Source organism: Capra hircus, chromosome 4 (assembly GCF_001704415.2).
Source record: "Capra hircus breed San Clemente chromosome 4, ASM170441v1, whole genome shotgun sequence".
NCBI classification, from domain to species: domain Eukaryota; kingdom Metazoa; phylum Chordata; class Mammalia; order Artiodactyla; family Bovidae; genus Capra; species Capra hircus.
Genome location: NC_030811.1, coordinates 110,598,677 through 110,620,905, shown reverse-complemented (window position 1 = coordinate 110,620,905; position 22,229 = coordinate 110,598,677). Strand labels below are relative to the sequence as shown.

Below are 22,229 nucleotides of genomic sequence, written 5' to 3'. Positions count from 1 at the left end.
GTGATGTTTCACTTTGCCATCTTCCACAGTGCCCAGAATAATCTTAACCACCTAGGTTTGCAAAAGATAACTGAAACACCGTAGGAGTCCCAGCTTTCAGCACCTTTCATTTCCTTATGATGCAAGTCAGTTAAACAGAAACATCAGAATTACCCAAATGGACAATGCTAGCGGGAGTATCTGGGACTGGTAACATGTGATACGTCTACATCATTTCGATTAGTAAAATGATGTAACATCTCTAAATTAAAATTTAAGTGCTTCCTGCAAACAGGCCTCCCAGGGGTGCTAGTAGAAAGAACTCGCCTGCCAGTGCATGAGACGTAAGAGACACAGGTTCGATCCCTGGGTTGAGAAGATCCTCTGGAGAAGGAAATCGCAACCCAGTCCAGTATGCTTGCCTGGGACATTCCACAGACAGAGGAGCCTGGTGGGCTATGGTCCGCAGGGTCGCAGAGTTGCACACAACTGAAGTGACAGCATGCACGCACGGGAATATAAAATAAAAAACGATTAAACTTCACTAAAGACAAATCTTGAGGTTGTGTGAACAGGGAGAAATACAAAAAAAAACTGTTTAGAGAAAGGCATGGACGAATAGAATGCCTTTGGCCCATTCTGCTACTCAGAATGATAGACAGGCTCTGAGCTAGAGAGACCGTAGTGTGTTCATTCATTCATTATTTATTTACTCGGTGCCCCCTCCACACCGTGCTATGTGAGCTATTAGGGATACGGTGGTGAGAAAAACAGAGATGGTCCAGAGTTTCATGAGTGATGGGACAGACAGGTTTTAAACCAGGAACTCTAATAAATATGTAATTAGCTACTACCTTTGCAGTGAGTAAGAAAGTAGCCTTTGTCTCTAACCCAGGAGCCTTCTGTTTTCTGTCAGCACCCATGAAACTGTGGCAGGCTAATTTGTTAGCCTGCAAGAGTGTAGTATCTTCACAGTCAACTGAAACCCTGAAGAATGAGGACTTTTTACTTCAGAAAGGAAAACACCAAGAAGGTGAGAAGGCTGAAGCCTACAAAATCGGTAACAAGCAACTTGGTTGCGTTCACTTCTCTCGAATACCAAATCAAAGAAGCAGTCCCTAGCATTTGGGAGAGGTAAGTTCAGAACAAAAGGAAGGAATTTCTTCACAGAGAGGGTTAGCTTATAGAAGATACCACCTCAATAAGCGGTGCTGGCTGAAAATACAAGCTGTTTTATTTTTTAAGTATTTTTTTTAAGTCTTCTAAAAATTATTTTAAAATTTATTTGTAATCGGAGGAAAATTGCTTTATAATGTTGCGCTGGTTTCTGTCCTCAACAACATGAGTCAGCCATAAGTATACATGTGTCCCCTCCCTCTTGAGCCTCCCCTCCACCCCACACACACTCCCCCCCCCCCCCGGGGCATCACAGAGAGCACCACTGGGAGCTCCCTGTGGTACGCAACAACTTCCCACTAGCTATCTATTTTACATATGGTAGTGTATATGTAAATCTATGCTGCTCTCCCAATTTGCCCACACCCTCCTTCCCCCGCTTTTAAAAATCTTTATTGAATTCATTACAATATTGCTTCTGTTTTATGCTTTCGTTTTTTTGGTCATGAGGTACCTGGGATCTTCACTCCCCACCAGGGATCAAACCTGTGCCCTCTGCACTGGAAGATGAAGTCTTAGCCACTGGATGACCGCCTGGGAAGGCCCCTACAGGCTGTTTTTTAAAAAGGCCGCCCTAACTTTATGGATGACATGTGGACTGCCTAATTCAATATGCATTTGATGACTGAGTCTTTGCCAAGCAGAGAATCCTGTTCTTGTACAACGAGATCTTCATTATCTATCTCAGAGAAGGACTACTGGGAAAAGTTGTTAACCTGACCTAACAAGGGCCGGTTTTAATCTAAAAAATAAGAATTAGACTCTCCCTTGCTTCATCTAAGTTGAATCTGGGTAAATATACATTTCTGTTGTTTACTCGCAAGAAGACTGGAGTGGGTTGCCATTTCCTTCTCCAGGGAGTCTTTCCAGCCCAGGGCTTGAACCCCATCTCCTGTACTGGTAGGCAGATCTTTTACCACTGAGCCACCGGGGAAACTTGTAAACATACATAGATATAAATATTTGGAACTATAAAATCTCTTTCAGAACAAACTACAATTCCTAAAAATCTTAATTTTTAAATACTAAATAATCTTGGTAAAATATGCTTGTATTTCAGGGCAGCTGTTTACCAAACTGGATGTGCAGAACACTCCTAGGAAATTCGAAGAGGCGTATCTTGAAAAATATGTTCTGTGGTCAAATATGTTTGCAGAGAAATGCACTATATATCCTTGGACATTGAAAATTCACATTAATAATAAAGGCTCTGATAAATCCTGAGTAAGGAAACTAAACCTAGCATTTCTAAAGTTATTTTAATATTATTCTGCTATACCACAGCATGCCTATTATCTTACGAAACATCATTTCATAAAAGAGCAGATAGAGAATGTTCTTTTAAGGTGTTAAAAAATGAAGATTTATCTGATAAGGAGTATAAGGCCACATTATCGGTAAAGCTCCACCAATGTGGAGCGACAGAAAGGGATGCCAGGTAACCCGATTTCCTGGGTTGGCCTGCTGGTACACAACGGGTAGGTCAGCTGCAGTTAGGGGATCCTTGGGCTTAATTGTTTTTCGGGTCCAAGGAGTCAGAAAGACCCAGTTTCAGGAATGTTTGCATGTTTTGGGAAAGCATAACAAACATAACTATAGCTAACATTTGTTGCTGCCGATCAAGGTGCTAGGTGGTGGTCTGAGCACTTAAAGCTCACAGTATACTAGCAGAGAGTTCCTCTCATCATCCATTTTCACAGAAAAGGACACTGAGGTGGAGGGAAGTTCAGTAACTGGCCCAAGACTACACAGCTAGTCAGCGAAAGAGCTGGGATTTAAACCCAGGCAGGCTGGCTCCAGAGTGCCAACCTTTATGGAATTCCAGCATATATTAGCAACCTTCCATGTTACCCATGTAACCCATGGCACAAAGCAACTCACTGGACCTCTAAGTCGAGTTGAAGCCTGATGTAAGCAGCTTTCATTTAACAGCCAGAACTCTGCTAATACATCTTGAAAAGCTTGTCCAAGTTTTACAGTTGTACCAGAAGAAATTACACACAAATGAGACAGCATGGACCTACTGTCAAAACAATCTCCCCTTTGTATAATTTCTTCTTCTCACCAATTTCTTACTATACACAATAGTAACCTTAGGAAAACAAACAAGAATCTACAAATATGCTCACTCTCTTTGAATCACAGCACTGTACAAGGCCACTTAGTTAAGATTTTTTTTCTTTTTTTTTTTTAAACTGTTTTAGTCGCTAAGTTGTGTCCGACTCTTTTAAGACCCCAAGGACTGTAGCCCACTAGGCTTCTCTGTCCATGGGATTCTCCAGGCAAGAATTCTGGAGTGGGTTGCCATTTCTTTCTCCGGGGGATCTTCCCCACCCAGGGACTGAACCCAAGTCCGCATTGGCAGGAGGATTCTTACCACTGACCCACCAGAGAAGCCCCTTTGTTAAAACAGCCCATCTCTAAAACAACTTTTCGTACACAGAATGATACGTGTGTTTTCCCCCCAGACACCCAATCCTATGTAAACTCTTAGCTGAGTGCTGAGTGCAGACTCGCCCTGGGTCCTCCTGGCCTTCAGAACTAGCAGCTCACTGTGTAGAGGATCCCAGCCTGAAAACACTTCCCCAGCCACGGGGAACAGAGTGTTCGGCAGCATTTACCATTTCTCCCATCCCATCCTGCCGGGTGTATTTGTTCTTGTTGTGTTGTTATTATTTTATATATTGGTTCTGCTGCTGCTGTATCAGATTGCCACCAATTTTGTAGCTTAAAGCAATCGTCATGATTCATCTCAAAGTTCTGCAGATGACACGTGCAGGTACGGCTTGGCTTAACTGGTTCTCTGCTTAGAGTCTCACAAAGGGCTGTATTCCACTCTGGAGGTTTGGATCTGCTTCTCGTCTCACTTGGGTTGCTGGCTGAACCCAGTTCCATGTGGCTGTTTTATGGAGGTTCCTGATTTCCTGCTGGCTCTCAGTGGCCCTCCGCCCCCTCCAGAGGCCTCTCTCTGGTTCTAATCTCAGAGGCTGTGACAGTGGGTCAAATCCTTCTCACGCTTGGAATCTGACTTCCTCTTCTGTCCCATCTCTTTTGCCTCCAGCCTGAGAAAGTTCTCTTTTAAACAGCTTATGAACAGAAACAGACTCACAGACTTAGGAAACAAACTTGTTTTTAGTCACTCAGTCATGTCTGACTCTGTTGCGACCCTACAGACTGTAGCCCTCCAGGATTCTCCGTCCATGGGATTTCCCAGGCAAGAATACTGGAGTGGGTTGTCATTTCCTTCTTCAATATATAAAACAGATAAGCAAAAAGGACCTACTGTATAGCACAGGGACCTCTACTTAATACTCTGTTATAACATGTATGGGAAAAAAAATTTTAGAAAAGACAGATTCATGTATGAAAGTGAAAGTGTTAGTCACTCGGTCGTGTCCAACTCTTTGCGACCCCATGGACTGTAGCCCACCAGGCTCCTCTGTCCATAGGGTTCTCTGGGAAAGAATACTAGAGTGAGTCGCCATTCCCTTTCCCAGGGGATCTTTCTGACCCAGAGACTGAACCTGGGTCTCCTGCACTGCAGGCAGATTCTCCATCGTCTGAGCGTATGTATAACTAAATTACTTTGCTGTACATCTGAAACCAACTTTTTTCATGAAAGTGAAAGAGGGGAATGAAAAAGTTGGCTTAAAGCTCAACATTCAGAAAACTAAGATCATGCAATCTGGTCCCATCACTTCATGGGAAATAGATGGGGAAACAGTGGCTGACTTTATTTTTCTGGGCTCCAAAATCACTGCAGATGGTGATTGCAGCCATGAAATTAAAAGACGCTTACTCCTTGGAAGGAAAGTTATGACCAACTTAGATAGCATGTTCAAAAGCAGAGACATTACTTTGCCAACAAAGGTCCATCTAGTCAAGGCTATGGTTTTTCCAGTGGTCATATATGGATGTGAGAGTTGGGCTATAAAGAAAGCTGAGTGCCAAAGAATTGATGCTTTTGAACTGTGGTGTTGGAGAAGACTCTTGAGAGTCCTTTGGACTGCAAGGAGATCCAACCAGACCATCCTAAAGCAGATCAGTCCTGGGTGTTCACTGGAAGGACTGATGCTAAAGCTGAAACTCCAATATTTGGCCACCTGATGTGAAGAGCTGACTCATTTGAAAAGACCCTGATGCTGGGAAAGACTGAGGGCAGGAGGAGAAGGGGATGACAGAGGATGAGATGGTTGGATGGCATCACTGACTCAATGGACATGAGTTTGAGTAAACTCCAGGAGTTGGTGATGGACAGGGAGGCCTGGCGTGCTGCAGTCCATTGCAAAGAGTCAGACATGACTGAGGGACAACAACCCTTCCGCTGGATCCTAGGGAAGCCCTGTGATCTGGGGAGAGAGAGGCAGGGGCATGTAGGAAACGGGATTCTCGGGGCAGTGAGTCTTTTAGCACCGAGAGAACTGGAAGCATGTCAATATCTCAACAATGAGTAATGGAGGCAGTGATATTAACAACACAGTGGCATCCAGCAACACGAATGACAAGCTGGTGGGCCCTCTCAGCTGCACAGCACGCACTTTCCTATTTCGACCCTCCTCATAAATCGTACTGATACGTGGTTATTTACAAAGCAATTCCACTGATGTTGAACATGTTGATTGACTCCAGTTTGTGTTTTTTTTTTTTGTATCAATATAGGTAATCTTTAAATAGAACATTTCAGGGTTAAAAGAAAAATGGGAAAATGTCAGGAATTACATAGAAAGGTATGTATCACACTTGAAAGTTTACCCATATCTGCCTTTTGTATCATTTCTGCAGTCCTCCTAAGTGTCAGTTCTCTCTTTGTGCCTCCGAAGGGGGCTGTAATTTGGCTACTCCGTTTTACATCTTTATAATTGTTCCTTATCCCATTCATCTCCCTTTCTATTTCATCTTTCCTTTGACAGACTCCTCTTCTTTTTTTAAAGGCCTTTGGAAACCATTTCTTTCTAGTCATAGGTGGCCTAAAATGAAACATAATTTTAGACCCATTTAATTAGACTTTTAAATCTGATGGTACACTCTGCCTGAAGCTTCTTCAGGGGAGTTTCTGAAGTCCAATTATAGGGCTATTCTCATAATAAGGACCATTAATTTATAATGAAATTATTTGCTTTTAAGCTTCATCCAGATGCTGTTGTGAAAAATATACTAGTTCGACCACATTCCTATGGGGTCATTAGATGGCCAGTACCAACAGGTGAGGGCTGCTGAAGCCACGGTTCTCAGAACTTCTGGGAAGAGCTGGGTGTCTACAGACAGTGTGTCCCACAGGGAATCTCACCAGTCCTTTCGTGCTGTGGTCACCCATTCTTTTCTTTTTAAAAAAAAAAAAAATTATTGTAGTTGAGTTACAATGCTGTGTTAATTTCTGCTGTACAGCAAAGTGCCTCCGTTGATACATATATACTCTTTTTCCTATTCTTTTCCACTATGGTTTATCACATGATATTGAATATAGCCTCCCGTGCTGTACAGCAGGACCTTGCCGTTGACCCATCCAATATATAACAGTTTGCATCTGCTGATCCCAGACTCCCAGTACTTCCGTCCCCGCCCCCACCTTTGGCGACCACAAGCGTGCCCTCTACATCTCTGAGTCTATTTCTGTTTTGTATATATGTTCATTTGTGTCGTATTTTAGATTCCGTAGAAGGGCTATGGTATTTGTCTTTCTCTTTATGACTTAATTTGCTTGGTATGGTGTTCTTCGGGCCCATCCATTTGTTGCTGCAAATGGCACTATTCTTTTCAATGGCTACTATTCCAATGTATACACCATATATATCTTCTTTATCCATTCATCTGTCAGTGGACTCTGAGGTGGTTTCGATGTCTTGGCTATTGTAAATAGTCATCCTATGAACACAGGGGTGTATGTGTCTCCTTGAACTATAGTTCTGTCTCGGTATACCCCGGATCACATGGGAAATTTATTTTTAGTTTTTTGAGGAACCTCCACACTGTTTTCCATAGTGGCTGCGCCAATTTACAATCTGTGGTCACCTACTCTTGATGTGCTCATTTTGATATCCCTCTCAGTCGAATCAAGTATGCCCAATTGGTATTTAATAAACAAACAAGGCAGTAACGGAATCCTTACATATTGGAACCTCTATGTTCTGGGGTCACAGACTTTCCCTCACAAATCTAGCCATTTCTCTAGTCTCTTCTGACTTTCAGAATAAAAGAGAAGTCTGAGGTCAGCCTGATTTTCCTTTCTTCTTGGATGGCTTTCAGGTAAGTTTATTTGTCTTCACAGGCTTTTTTCCTTTCTCTGTGCAATTCTAACACGTCCCAGGGTGAGCTTTATGTCAGTCTGATGTTCTTCAGACCACCATCTGATCAGCAAATCCCACTTCTCTGGTCTCATTCCTTGGTTTAAATGTAGCCATGTGTCGTAACAGTTCTCAGGATGAATCTCAGTGCACCAATTTGGAACTCTGCGACAAAAGAATGTGTTCCTTGTCCAAAACCTGGAACCACCAGAACCACTTGGCCATGATGGAAGACAGTCTTCAAAGATGCCACCACAATGAAGAGAGTCTCAGCGAAATGGAGCTGCAGCTTGTAGGTCAAGCCGACTCTGAAGCTCATCTATCTCTGGAATCACCGTTTATGTGAGCTAACAAGTTCCTTAGTCTTCAGCTTATCTAAGTTGATTTGAGTTCTGTACCCATAGCCCTGAGCATCCCAAAATACTGGTTTTCTCTTCTGTAATGATTTTCGTCAAAATATTGTTGAGATCTTTCAATCCATATACTCAAGTCATGTCTTAGTCTATGGTTTTGATTACTGCATGTCAAGACCACTGCTTTCTTATGCCAGATTCCCATTCCTCGTCTTCATATTTGTCCTTTTCTTACCATTTAAACCATGAACACTTTCGTTCATCAGTGTTCCGTGAGAACGTCTCAATATTGTCCTTTACAGCAAAGATTCCGTTTCCTATATTAATTCTTTTTACTCCCTAGTCTCAGGTTTCAGTTGTGCTACTGTACTTGATTTCTTTATAATTTCACATCTTCTGTATCTCCCTTTCCATTTCAGTTACTGTTTCTACATTTCAGGATGTTCAGTTCTTGTTGCCTTTTGTTTCTCTTCTATTTTTTATTGAAGCATGGTTGATTTACAGTGTTGTGCTAGTTTTAAGTGTACAGCAAAGTGATTCAGTTATATATATATATATTCTTTTTCATATTCTTTCCTATTACAGGTTATTAAAAGGTATTGAATATAGTTCCCTGTGCTATATAGTAGGTCACTGCTTTCCTTTTTATAAAAATCTATTTTATATATAGTAGTGTGTCTCTGTTAATCCCAAGACCTAGTTTATCCCTCCCTCCCTTTCCCCTATGGTAACCATATGTTTGTTTTCTATGTCTGTGAGTCTATTTCTGTTTTAAGTTCTTTTGCATAATTCTGTTTAGGTTCCACATATAAATGGTATCATATGATATTAGTATTTCTCTGTCTGATTAACTTCACTTAGTATAATAATCTCTAGACCCATCCATGTTGCTGCAAATGGTGTTATTTCATTCTTTTTTATGGCTGAGGAATATTCCGTTGTGCGTGTCTCACACAAACACACACACACACATACACCCTCTTTAACCGTTCATCTGTCGACGGACACTTGTGTTGATTCCACTGTTTCTCGTTTAGAGAGTATGTCTTCTAGCACTGTCTTGAGTTAGTCTACTGATTTTTAGAAATTTCTTCTGGTTTTGCTAGTTAATCATTTTCAGAGTTTTGTATCATTTTTTAGGCTTCTAGGGACTATTGCTTGTTTGGTAGTATTTTTTCAAAAGTAACAAGAATTTTATTCTTTTAGTTTATCTCATTCTTCTAAGAAGGATAGTCTCCCCAGACAGACAATGTGTAGTTAACAAAACGTAGACATTACTTTTGCTCATTCTGTAAACGTCTAACAGTCTCTGTGTAGCTCTTGCTGCTGCAAAACAAAGTCGCTTCAGTCGTGTCCGACTCTGTGCGACCCCATAGATGGCAGCCTACCAGGCTCCCCCGTCCCTGGGATTCTCCAGGCAAGAACACTGGAGTCGGGTGCCATTGCCTTCTCCGGAGTAGCTCTTAGATCAGTCTTAATATCTCGCATGTTTCCCCACATACTGCTCTCCACCTACTAAATATCCTCTTCTCCTCCCCTCCCCTGATCTCTTCTGGCACATATGTTTTCCTGGTATTTGTGCTCATACCCAAGAGAGAAGAGATATAACACTGATGGCAGAGGGGAGTCAGTACCACTGTGGAGATCTCACTAGGATCTGTGGTGGAAATAGCTGACTATGTTTTGAACTACAAACAGCTCTGTTTCTAAAAAAGGGAATGAGGGAGGGAAAGAAAGATCTATTTATTTCCAGGTGCACGTGACATACCTGAATCACCAAACAGGATTTTAAATCCAGTTCTGGCTAAATGGGAATTCTTTCAAATAATTTAGATAATTATTTCATTGCCAGTTATAAGTGTTAGAGGTTTCACCTTTTTAGTAAGAAACAGAGAAGGGCAGTAGGCATCATTTTAAACTAAAAGCTTCTAATATTTTTAATGTGTTCTGATTGAGAGCTCATGGATGTAATACACCAAGAAACTGTTTTTACTCAATATATAAAAAAAGTATCAGTTGAGATAAAAGTGAGAAATGTCTATGTATTTCAGTTCAGTGCCACTTTTAATTGGGGCTGTATCCCAAATACCTGAGTGCCTCTAAAATTAACTTTATTTTATGCTGATATCCGGAGAATTCTGTAAGACTCTGACCAGCAAAATGGACACAGCATTTGGCTTCCAAACTACTTCTTCATATTGAAATAATAGTATGTAAAGTTATTATCAGTTAAACAGCTGGACAACATAGTACAAACACATTTGGCAGGCTCCTGATCCCTAACTTCCAAAGTTTTGGATCTTCTCCCAGATCTGGACTGAGAGTGTCCAGAAAACTCTAATTGTGCCAGTGATAAGACAAGAGCTAGTAATATCTAGCTTAGCTCATAGTAAAATCTAATTTCCACCGGAAACCTGCCATTCTGAATTGTCTTTTGCAATATTTCAAGTTGTGAGTAAACACAGCCCACATGTCTGTAGCTGTCTCTGCCACACTTTTTTCCCCCTCATATTAAAACTCTAAGATGTTTATAAGAAAACTACAAGATTTAGAGATACATTTGCCAGATTATTGGTTGTGTAAATGTGCACGCACGCACACACACACACACCCCCCAAGCAGCCAACAGCTCTTAAGCCTATCACTGAGTAAATTTGGATCCCTGCAAATTTAATTTGCCCAGCAAAATTGAAGCAGTAAATCAGAAACTCAATACTACCATGTATTATTAGGGAAGGTATATACAGGAAGCCATGTTGGATGCTCTGCATTTCCCAGTTAAATTGGGAGGAGGAAGGGAAAGAAGAACAGAGTGGGAGTGGAGGAGAGACAGGGAGAGTCTGCAGCAAGAAGAGGAGACGAAAGGAGGAAAAGAAAGAACCAGGTAGTATCTTCTATTTTTATGAGAAAATGCCCAGTGCTTCTCAGCTAAGCCAAGCAATGAGTCTTATCAGACATCAGCTCCTCCAGCCACTACGGGAAGGACCGATGGGAGGCAGGAACGCAGTATACAACAGTGGGGCACGGGTATCAGACAGACCCAGATCCCACAGCAGCGGCCACGTGGAGCTACAACAGACTGTCACTGTAACCTATCGCTGCAGGACAAGACCAAGCAGAATTTTTTGTCACATCTTACTATTTGTTGTAATTTAGCTCTTTAGCACCATTCTGTGGGAAATTGTTTAGGCATACAATGAAATCCCATAAAATTTACATTTACCTGAAATACGCTGTACAGTAAGTTTCCTGTACACAAACGAGTTCCGTCCTGAGAATCTGTTTGTAGGTCCAATTTGTTCCTAAGTCCAACAAAGTTAGCCTAGGTACCCAACTAACACGTCGGCTATACAGTACTCTACTGTAATAAGTTTATAATACTTTTCCCACAAGAATGTCATATCTGCTGAAATAAATATATGTACTAAGGATCCAATGAAATCCTAAAGACCACACACAAAACTGAACTCAGTTTTAACAAATGTGGTCCCAGTGAAGTCACTGGATTAAAAAGATACCTGATTTTTAATCTATTAATCCAATATCTGTAATAGCTAATGTACATTCCCATTCAAAATTCTCCAGAGTGAAGTTATTTTACAGACTTGAAATATAATTTTTAAAGAAGTATTTTCATCTAAGCTTGCATATTCTAAGAAGCTCTTGAACTAGTACCAAATAAATGAACACTCCTATTTTGTACTAGCACGGTACTACTGTACTCTGTATACCGTAAAGTACACAAAAACACAAGCACTTGTGGAGGATGCATGCACACGGCAACGCATGCCAGACAGGTGAACTAACTTATGTGATGGGACATGTGAAAGCATGCCTGCAACGCTCAAAATGTGCAACTTGACGGTTCCCATCTAGGGGACTTACCGTACTATTCACTATAGTTATTGTCTTGCCAATATAGCTGCATGACTGCTATAAAGCAACAAATGAAATGTAACATCATGGCTTATAGGCTTTACCAAGGCTGGACTCAACTCAGATCAGAGGTCCAAGCTCCGGCTGCAATAACTTTGTGTAGGCCTGGTACTTTTTATTCTGTACTGCTGGGAAGCAACTCATGTTCGTAAAAACCAGAAACAGTAATGAGAAGTCTGCCTTTGACTGAGTAAAGATCAGACTAGTAACAGCTGGCTATCAATGTACACTATAGCTACTTTCTCTGCCAGTGTTTTTATATTTAAAAAAATGGGCCACTTCTTGCCTCAAATCAAATTTTTTAATCCAAATCAATGGTTGAGAGATGCGACGAGCAAGACCTAAGACTTTATGACTGATGTAGAACTCAGAGACTATTAGATTCATTTTCTCTTTCAAGGTCAGGGCTGATGCAGGGGCTTCCAGAGTTACTCCCACGAATAGACTCAGAAGGCAAAGAAAGTGAAAAGAAAGTGACAGTTGCTCAGTCATGTCTGACTCTTTGCGACCTCATGGACTATACAGTCCATGGAATTTTCCAGGCCAGAATATTGGAGTGGGTAGCTGTTCCCTTCACTAGGGGATCTTCCCAACCCAGGGACTGAACCCAGGTCTCCTGCATTACAGGTGGATTCTTTACCAGCTGAGTCACCAGGGAAGCCCAGGAATACTGGAGTGGGCAGCCTATCCCTTCTCCAGTGGATCTGCTTGACCCAGAAACTGAACCAGGGTCTCCTGCACTGCAGGTGGATTCTTTACTAACCGAGCTACCAGGGAAGTCCCCCAGAAGGCAAAATCTGAAGGAAAGATGCATGAGGTCTGCTGACTATGGAAGAAGAGTACCCATGTCTACATCCAGACTGGAAGGAAGATCAAAACTCAATATACATTATTCTCCAAGCTTCCACACTACGGAACTCTAGAGAATGATCTTCACATGCTATCTGTGCACTGGAAGAAACTAGTCTGAAAAACTGCTTGGGTCTTTATCTTAATTTTTTTTTAACTGACAAAATAAGGTTGATTTCTTCCCTATCACTACACAACTGATAAAAAGGAAACCCACAGTCAATTTTACAGTTGAAAGAGGTCCCTCAGGCTTCAAACCAACTTAACAGCAGTTTTTATAACTACCATATTCACTCAAGTTTTCCTCTTGACATTATTTTTAAAAAGGCGTACAGGCAGCAGGAGGAAGCCAGGGCTTACGTAAGAGTCCTTGTCTTGTTTTATTTTTGACAATTTTTCTTCATTTTTGAGACTCTCAATCCTATTTCCCACCTTAAGGTAAAAACAGAGTTTACTTGCTGGAGAGCAATTTGGTTTAGCTAGCAGAATTTTAAATAGGCATGTTATTTGACCCTATAATTTTGCTTCTGGAATTTACCCATACAGAAATACTTGGGCAAATATTCCACAAAATAAGCACAGGATTTAACTGCAATACTGTCTGTAATAAGACCAAATGCAACCAGCCAACCAATCCATATATGCTCATCAATGGGAAATTAAATTATGAAATAAATGAGCTGACAATGATTCAGCAGTTTAAAAATGAGTTTGATTTCTATGAATTGACCTAATGTATTGTGATAAAATAAAATGAATAAGGCAACATATGTACAGCATAAGCCCATTTATGTGAGATAAACTGACAGAAGTGTGCATGAGTTTATATCTATATCCAAATCTACACATATACATACATAGATGTGTGCAAACACACACTTTCGAATGTGCAATAAAGATCTGGAAATATATCCAGGGATTGTCTTTGGGAATGGATTTCGGATAGGAGAATAGGAAAGACACTTTCATTTCTCAAACATTTTTTTTTAATAAAGCTAATTGGCATCTGTATCTCCTAAGTTGTTCCTTCCCACACAATTCCTGTTTCTGAAAACGGCCTGCAGAGTCACGCAGTGTGGAGACGGAGGCTCCAGGTGCATGCGCTTTTGAAGAGGACTCAGTGGGGAAGACTGATCAGCCAGGGCTGGTAAGACTGTATTTACAGGCTGGCACTTAAGTGTCACTGATTCAGGGACAAAGGCCAGGCAGCTGCACCAACATCAGCTCTACTGGTTTTACATCAAGGACCCCGACGTCTCTGGCCTCCACCCAAACTAGAGATGACAATGTAGGGGACAGAAGACTGAGAATCAAGAAGCCTAGGGTGGGAGGGCATGGACTCTTTCTCTCTCCCCTTCCCAACAAACAGTGAGTTGTCTGTTTCTTCTTTATCTTTTCATTTGATGGTTTAAACCTGTGGCTCAGGTGAAGAATCTATCTGCCAATGCAGGAGACAGGGGTTTCACGTCTGGGTCAGAAAGATCCCCTAGCGGAGGAGATGGCTACCCACTCCAGTTACTGAACAACAACATAAAATATAGTACATGTGTCTGTGAGCCCTTGAAATGTGGTTAGTCTGAATTGAGATGTGCTGTCAGCATAAAACATATACTGGAGTTTAACAATTTAGTATTGAAATAGAATGTATGATCCATATTCTTATAGCTATTCCACATTTAAATAATAACATTTTGGATGTGCGTGTACGTTAGTTGCTCAGTCATGTCCGACTCTTTGTCACCCCATGGACAGGATCCCACCAAGCTCCTCTGTCCATGGAATTCTCTGGGCAAGAACACTGGAGTGGGTTGCCATGCCCTTCTCCAGGGGATCTTCCCAACCCAGGGATTGAACCCGGGTCTCCTGCATTGCAGGCAGAGTCTTTACATCTGAGCCAGGGAAGCCCTATTCCATGTTTACATTTTGGATATGTTGTGTCAAAAAATCAATTGTACTTGTTTCTTTTTACTTTTAATGTGACTGTAGAGAACTTAAAATGGCATGGTTGACATTCTCTTTTCTTTTCTTTTTTTTTTTTGACATTCTCTTTTCTATTGGACAGAACTGGTTTAGACTTTCATAGACATTCCACATGAATTATTTTATATATTTAAATGTGTAAAAAAAGGAACAGTAGAGAGGGAGGCATGTACACACATGCACACACAACTATCCCCCCCAGGTACGCGCATCTATAACTGCTGCCCTGTATATTTATATGCCCACCCGGCTTTCTAGTATAGCTCATTACACGTCAGTGTACCTGTCACAGGCCGTACAGCTCTGAGTTTAAGCTCTGCCAGCAACCAGATGTGGGATCCTGGGGCAAGCTGCCTGGGAGGATTAAATAGTATAACGCATGTCGAGTTCTCAGAACCATGACAAGCATGCGTCATAACAACCTCTGTCAGCAAGGGTGAGCTCTGCATGACATGTTAAGAATTCTAGAAATGACCAAGCCACAGTTTCACCCCAAAGCAAAGAATATCAGAGTTAGAGTGACTCTTGGATGACATCTACTCCTGTGTTGTAAAACCCTTTTAGATTCCAGAAGCCCAGTAAATGAAAAAGATGACATCAAACTGCTCTGAACAAAGCTGAGTAGGGGAACGAAAAGGGCTGGGCACTCTTAGACTGTAGAAGGATACGGATACCTCTGTGAAGGTCGGAACACCACGGATGTAGCATCTTATCCCAGTCTCTCCATTTTACAGATAAAGACACTCAGCTCCATGGTGGGCTACAGTCCATGGAGGTCACACAGAGCCGGCTGAGTGAGCATGCACGCACTGACCAATGACACAGAACATCTTTTCATATGCCTATTTCATGTCCTTGTATCTTCTTTGGTGACGTGAATGTTTAAATCTTTCACCCATTTTGAACTGGGATGTTTGTCTCATTATTGAGGGTTTGTTTTTTGTAGGGGCGGGAGGTCGGGGGGCCTGGGGAGGGGGCGGTTCTCCTCCCTGAAGAGACATCTTCCAGATTTAGCTCTGGAAGATTTAGAGAGGGCAAGAGGCCACCCAGGATAAGAGAACTGAAAGGATTCTAAGGAAGAAAACCTCAAGACACGTTTTGGGGCCACAAGGTACCTTTCACGAACATACATTTACATCTTGGAGAATAAGATGTGAGATGGGCAGAATGCAGTTGGGGCTTCTTCTTCAGAAGGTCTCGAGGGTCAAGGATCCTACAGCAGTTTTAACAAGTTTTGGGGAAAGGGTGACAATGGAAAGATTAATTTATCGGAAGGAGGCAGGAAATAGGCAAGAAACAGGAAAATAGGCTGGCAGGCAGGCAGACCCAGGGAGTCAGGCCCAAGGGGTGGGAAGCTGGGCAGCTGTTGGGGTGCCCTGACAGGGAAAGCCTGGCCTGATGGGGTCATCTCAGCACACACCATGAAAACAAATACATTCCTGTTAAAGTAATATTGTTGTTGCTCAGTCAATAAGCCATGTCTGACTCTTCGCGATCCTATGTACTGCAGCACACCAGGCCTCCTTGTCCTTCACTGTTTCCCGGAGCTTGCTCAAGCTCATGTGCATTGAGTCGGCGATGCCATCCAACCATCTCTTCCTCTGTCACCCCCTTCTCCTCCTGCTCTCAATCTTTCCCCACATCAGGGACATCAAGAATAAGAAAAAAAACACTGACTACGATTAAAAAGTAGTACTCCTTGTTTCTTACTTAGAACTCCCCTGTGCGCACTGTTTAACAAGATCAGTTCTTTTCCTGGGTACCACCACCTTGGGTATTTCCTCACTCAAGTAAATGCTTCTTTGGAGTTTTTCCCATCCGGTGGGTTCTCTGAAGAAGGAAAAAAAGAGAGCCAAGAAAACATCCAAGAAGAGACAAGAAACGTCAAGGTCCAGGGAGTGCCCTGGTTTCCACTTACATGTTTTGACCTAATCTGGGGTGATGGGTCTCCTCTCAGTGGCTGGGGCCTGCCTGGGTACCTTGGTGTTCAGAGCCTCTGGTCAAGGACCTCATTTCCCTGACGTCACTGAGGAAAGTGCTCAAGTATGGGGAACGCCAACACAGTACCCAGTAGGACAGTTGGCAGGGCACTCAGTGACATTTTAAAGATGTTTGCTCCCAGACCACTCAGCCACAAAGGACAGTTTCACTCTTAGTTTCTCAGCTACTGGGTGTTCAATTCATAGAAATCAATTACGGCAAGCGGAGAGAGGCCACCATCTGAGGCGGGGTAAAATCATGAAGCCTTGTTTGTTTCTAACAGGGACTGTATTTGTTATATTCTTCTTGGTGGCATCTGGCATTTTTTAGCTAGGGATCAACAGAGCTGGCAACTTTAGCTGGCAGCTTGGGACTTCTAAGAACTACTATCTGTTTACCACAATCTCTATATTCAAAGAATTAGTAGCACGTTTTATTTTTTTAATGTGCGTTTTCTTTTTATGACTTTGCCATCACTTGGAAAACCCCATAACTTTCAAACCACAGAAAACAGTTCAGACCATGATCACAAGGCACCAGACCGATACCTGGAGAGTTAACAACTGTGAATCTATCTTGCTATGAAGTTGAAAATCAATCTCCATCATTCATCGGTCCATCCCTCTATCCATCTCATCCCACTCTTCAAGCTGGATAGTTGTCTACTGACCCTATTCGCAGCAATGTTTTTCAGTCTTAAAATATGACTCAGTGTGGGGTAAAGATGGATCACCCATTGATGAAGAGTTAAAGGAGGAAGGTAAAACATGCAGGGGCTTCCCTGCTGGCTCAGCTGGTAAAGAACCCACCTGCCAAGGCAGGAGGTGCAAGAGACACAAGTTCAATCCCTGGGTCAGGAAGATCCCCTGGAGGAGGAAATGGCAACCAGCTCCAGTATTCTTGCCCGTGGACAGAGGAGCCCGACAGGTTACAGTCCATGAGGTCCCAAAGAATCAGACACGATTGAGTGCGTGCACACACATGGAAGTCAGTGTAGCAATTATTAAACTCATATAATAATGACAGATGGTATTCAAACTCTCTCGCTCGTTGTAAACCATCTGCCCTAAGATTCTTTTTACTGAGTTCATATTTCTTAGGTATCCCATTCTAGAATACAAGGCAGGACCTCTCCACAAGGTCACAGAAAGCCGGTCAGCTTTTCCACTATAAAGTGAGAGTAGGAGAGACTAGAAGTCAAAGCTATTAGACGCATGGTTTGCATCTTCACCTCCTTAAAATATTATTGCTGCTACACTGTAATAATGTGGAAATTAATGCAGAAAAAAATATGGCCTCACAGGTAAAACCACAGCCAAGGCAGAAACGTGGCAGAGTGGAAAAATCAAAGATTAGAGAGTCTGACGGACTAGGGTTCAAATTTGGGTCTCCTACAGAAGAGCTGTACGTCCATGGACAAGTTATTCACACTCCCTGTAGAAGGCTGTGGTTCTTCATCTACAAACTGAATTAACAGTCCTCAGAGTGTGGGTTTAGCGAGATAACTCTAATTAAGACAGTGAAAAAAACTAAGCATAGTTATCTTAAGAGTATGGCAAAAATGATGAAGGTGTTAAAAGAGATGACACGATTTGGGAACTACTGCCATAACAACAAGGAGGAAGCCAGAGGGAGGGGACACATGCCAGGATTCCCTGATGCAGGGTCAGCTAAGGCAATGAGCGTCTGCTTCCAGAAGGCCTGGCCCGTGTGCTCTCAGCTGGACACCACAACAGGTGGGTCAGCACTGAATCCGGAGTCAGGCTGGACACAGGTCAAGCTGGTGGCTGGACCCCAGCACTCAGCTGGCAGGACTGAGCAGCCTGCACATTCAGATATCTGGGTGTTATCGCAGGAAATACCAAAACGTGAACTGAGCAGGAAGAGGGGTCAGATGCCATGGCTGTTTTCAAGGTTGCATCCAAACCGGCAGGAACTACCCAGGAGACAGAGCCCCCGCCCCAGGAAGGGCGTGTATGGCAGGCCCAGATGGACTCATTGTCCTTCAGCCTTAAAGGCACAGGGGTCTGGATTCTGATATGGCTTCCTGCTGCCTGCAATTATTTCTCCGTTTGCTCTCCCAGGATAAGACTCCTAGAGAAAGGTTACTTTCTTCTGTGCACATCTGAAGAGCCAGTGGGTCTCTACCCAGCAGCTTGCTTCCCCAGAACTGTGAAGCAGACCGTTGCTGCTGACGTCAGAGGAGGCTCTCTCTATGCCTCCAATCAGAGTCCCTTCTCAGATCCAGTGCTGGGTGCAGAGATGGGTACTCCTGTCTCCTGGACTGAACACAGAATGCATTTTCCATAGAAAAAACTGTTGTTAAGTAGAAAATTTTTATAAATAATGTTTTGTATATGTTCTAGGTTGTTATAGGATTCTCTGCAAGCCAGTCTAGGAACCAGACTACCAACTATACTATCACATCAGTGGCAAAATGAAAATATGGCTGTAAAAATGAAAAGTGGCTGTCAAATGAAAATATGGGTTGCAACTGTCCCATAAGTGGTGGCTATCTATACTTAAAAATGCAGCACATTCCTTACTAGAGAAAATGTAACACTACAGATCTTAAATTTCATCTTTCTTTTAACATCTTCCAGAAAAAGATTGGTTTTTATCATCAATTATGGCTGGGATTCACGTTTTATACTACTGAAAAATAACTGATCCCCCTCCTCTCGTAACAAAAGAAGGACCCAATCTTACATTTGAGGATAATTCTAGCTAGACACATCAGGGCTTCCCAGGTGGCTGGTGCTAGTGGTAAAAAATCTGCCTGACAGTACAGGAGACGTGGGTTTGATCTCTGGGTCAGGAGGATCCCCTGGAGTAGGAAATGGCTACCCACTCCAGCATTTTTGCCTAGAAAATTGCACGGACAGAGGAGCCTGGCGGGCTACAGTTCATAGGCTTGCCAGGGAGTCGGGACACAACTGAGCAACCGAGCACAGCACTAGACATCAAAGTAATTCCAAACTCTAATCATCTCTCATCTGCACCAAGTTGTTCATGGGATGAACTGAAATGACTGTCTTGACTCCCACACTGCAATATTGCCAGTCAATTATTCCTGGTTCTGACCATAAGTGTTTAACCCAACATTTTCCACATTTGTTTGAAGAACTACACGAGGCAATTTTAATTAAAGACAGGAATGCCAGGCCCTAGCCCAATAAGAAATCAGAATTTCAAGAGAGAGGTCTGGGAGTCGTACATTTAAAGATTGCTATCCCCTGGTGAGACTTCCCTGGTGGCTCAGTGGTAAAGTATCCGCCTGCCAAAGCAGGAGGTGTGGGTTTGATCCCTGGGTGGAGCAGAATCCCATGGAGAGAGGAATCATGGTGGGCTACAGTCGATGGAGTTGCAAAAGAGTCAGACGTGACTTGGTGTGTAAACCACACCACTGCTGGTGAGTCTCTCATCCTCCCCACAGGAGGATGAGTTAGGATCACGTGGAGGGCTTGTGAAAACACAGACTGTTGAACCCCGGCCCAAGAGCTTCTGATCCAGTGGGTGTGGGGTGAGGCCCAAGAATTTGCACTTCCAAAAGGTCCCCCAAGTGATGCTGGTGCTGCTGGTCCAAGAACCACACTTCCAGAGCCACTTATTTAGCCTATTTAGCAAACATTGCAGCTGAATGCAGTCTTTTTTTCCCCTTCCCTCCTTGGTAGAAAAACACCACCAGACTCACAAGACTTCCTTTGGAGTAATAGCCCTCGTTCTTTCTGTTTGATGTCAGACAAATACATTAACCACTGCATCTCAGCTATCTCTTATTGTGAGAAATAAAAAGGGAATGCATGAAAAGGTTTGGTCCTGTGACTGGCACACAGTAAGCCTGCCTTAAACATCTGTGTACTTTGATACCCTTCTGTGAGCTAGGGATGAATCTGCTGAGGTCTAGAAGCAGGTCCCCAGATTTGTTACAGGAACAAAATTTCCTTTGGTTAAAACAAACAAATGAGCAAGCAAACAACGGCTGACTGCATTTCTTTCTTGTGAGCTATCATGGAGTTACATTTTGAATATAACATGTCCAACTTGGGAGAATACTCAGCTTCCAGACTCACATTTTCCCATGGAAATAAAAACAGAAGACAAAGACAGATTAGATTCTGATTAGCCTCTCTGTTTAATTTTAACCAGGCTGAGTTTAGTACCAAGGTGTGGGTTCTTTTCCTGGCAGATCGTTGTTATATTGTTTTGGCTATTTCTTGTGATATGAAAATCACACACATGAACCGCAGACTTTCAGAGTCAAAGGTGCCCCGGAGGCCATCGAGCCCACCCACCCACTCTAAGAATACCACTGTAAACATCTCCAGTGTGAAGTGGCCTCGTCTCTTCTTGGGTAGCCAGTGAGAACGAGCCCTGATCTGCTCTTCAGATAACTCTAACCATTCGATTTTTTTCGCCTTCTAAGCAAAAATCTTTATTTCTGTAATTTGAATATCTCTGGTTCTAGTTCCGCCCTCTATAGTGCTTGAGTCTGTCTAATCTCTCCTCCAATTGACAGCATCTAAAGGATTCTGAAATGGCTCAGATGTCTCTCTTGTCTATTCCTTTTCCATCTAAACATTCTGTTCTGTCAACCCATCAACAAAACTTCCATATACCTAATATCCCTGGTCTTCCTCCTGTGGAAAAGTCCACCTTGAAGATATTTCTCACTAAAAACAAATTTTCATAACATGCTTCACATTTACCATGTCTTATTATCACCAACAGAAACAATGAATTGTTAAGAACAGTGCAGTGTTCTTTTCCAAACAGAGCTTCCAAGAGCCAGAAGCGACCACCACACCGAGTGACACTGTAAAGGCTGAGAAGGCAGTTTCTGGACAGACTCGGAAGTGAGAGCCGGAGGCATATGGATGTGGATACCAGGATCCCACTTGAGAGAGAGATACTAGGCTGCTACTTAAATTATCCAAGACCCCAAACATTTCTTCCCAAGGGAGACAGAGAAACAAAAAGCATTTCTTACTTTCTACGAAACATCTCTGCAAATATGCAGCCAACGCTCCAGAGGTCCACAGGGGTGGCATAGCTGGACTGCAGGAGGACTTCCGGTGCTCGGTACCACAGCGTGACGACCTGCAAGGACAAGCGCAGCGGAGCGTTACTGGGGGCGACGGCCATCTGCTTCACGCCTCGTGCTGAGCGGTGTCATGCCGAGACTCGGCCTGGAAAGGGCTCCTGAAATCTTACAGGGGACACTGAGACTGGAGCAATAAGTAACGTGACAGGCTCATGGCTGACAGGTCGGGAAATTCCATCATCCCCACAACCTGGGTTCCCACCTCAGACTCTGGGTGTCTTACTAGGATGGCAAAATCACTGAATTTCAGAAAGCAAAAGCAAAGACTTTAAAAAAACAAGTCAACAAACCAACCCTTACCTTAAAAAACCATGGTTTCTTTCTAAAGGGGCTTTAAAAAAAAACAATGTGTGGAAAACAGGGGATGGCAATGTGTTCAGCTCCATTCCCAGGTCAGCCATTTGGGGAAATCAGAAGATGACTCCAGGGTCTGTTGGATGGTGACCCTGAAGCCTGCAGAGCACCCAGGACAAGTCAAAACTACTCTTATCACGAGACCGTGGGGAATCAAAACAAAGCCCCCTTCAATGCCACTCTTGTCAGAAAACAAAGCATGAAGAACGTGAGAGAGAATGTGTAACCAAGTGCTTA

At 42.8% G+C, this 22,229-nt stretch overlaps 1 protein-coding gene across 3 annotated transcripts in view; it reads right to left on the bottom strand.

Annotated features, from left to right (window-relative positions):
- Positions 1 to 22,229, bottom strand: part of CDK6 (cyclin dependent kinase 6) — a 265,385-nt gene that overhangs the window by 57,668 nt on the left and 185,488 nt on the right. For all 3 annotated transcript variants that reach the window (XM_018047425.1, XM_018047424.1, XM_018047426.1), the window contains exon 5: positions 21,525 to 21,634. In XM_018047425.1, coding sequence (XP_017902914.1) covers positions 21,525 to 21,634 — 110 coding nt within the window. The remainder of the gene's footprint in view (positions 1 to 21,524; positions 21,635 to 22,229) is intronic.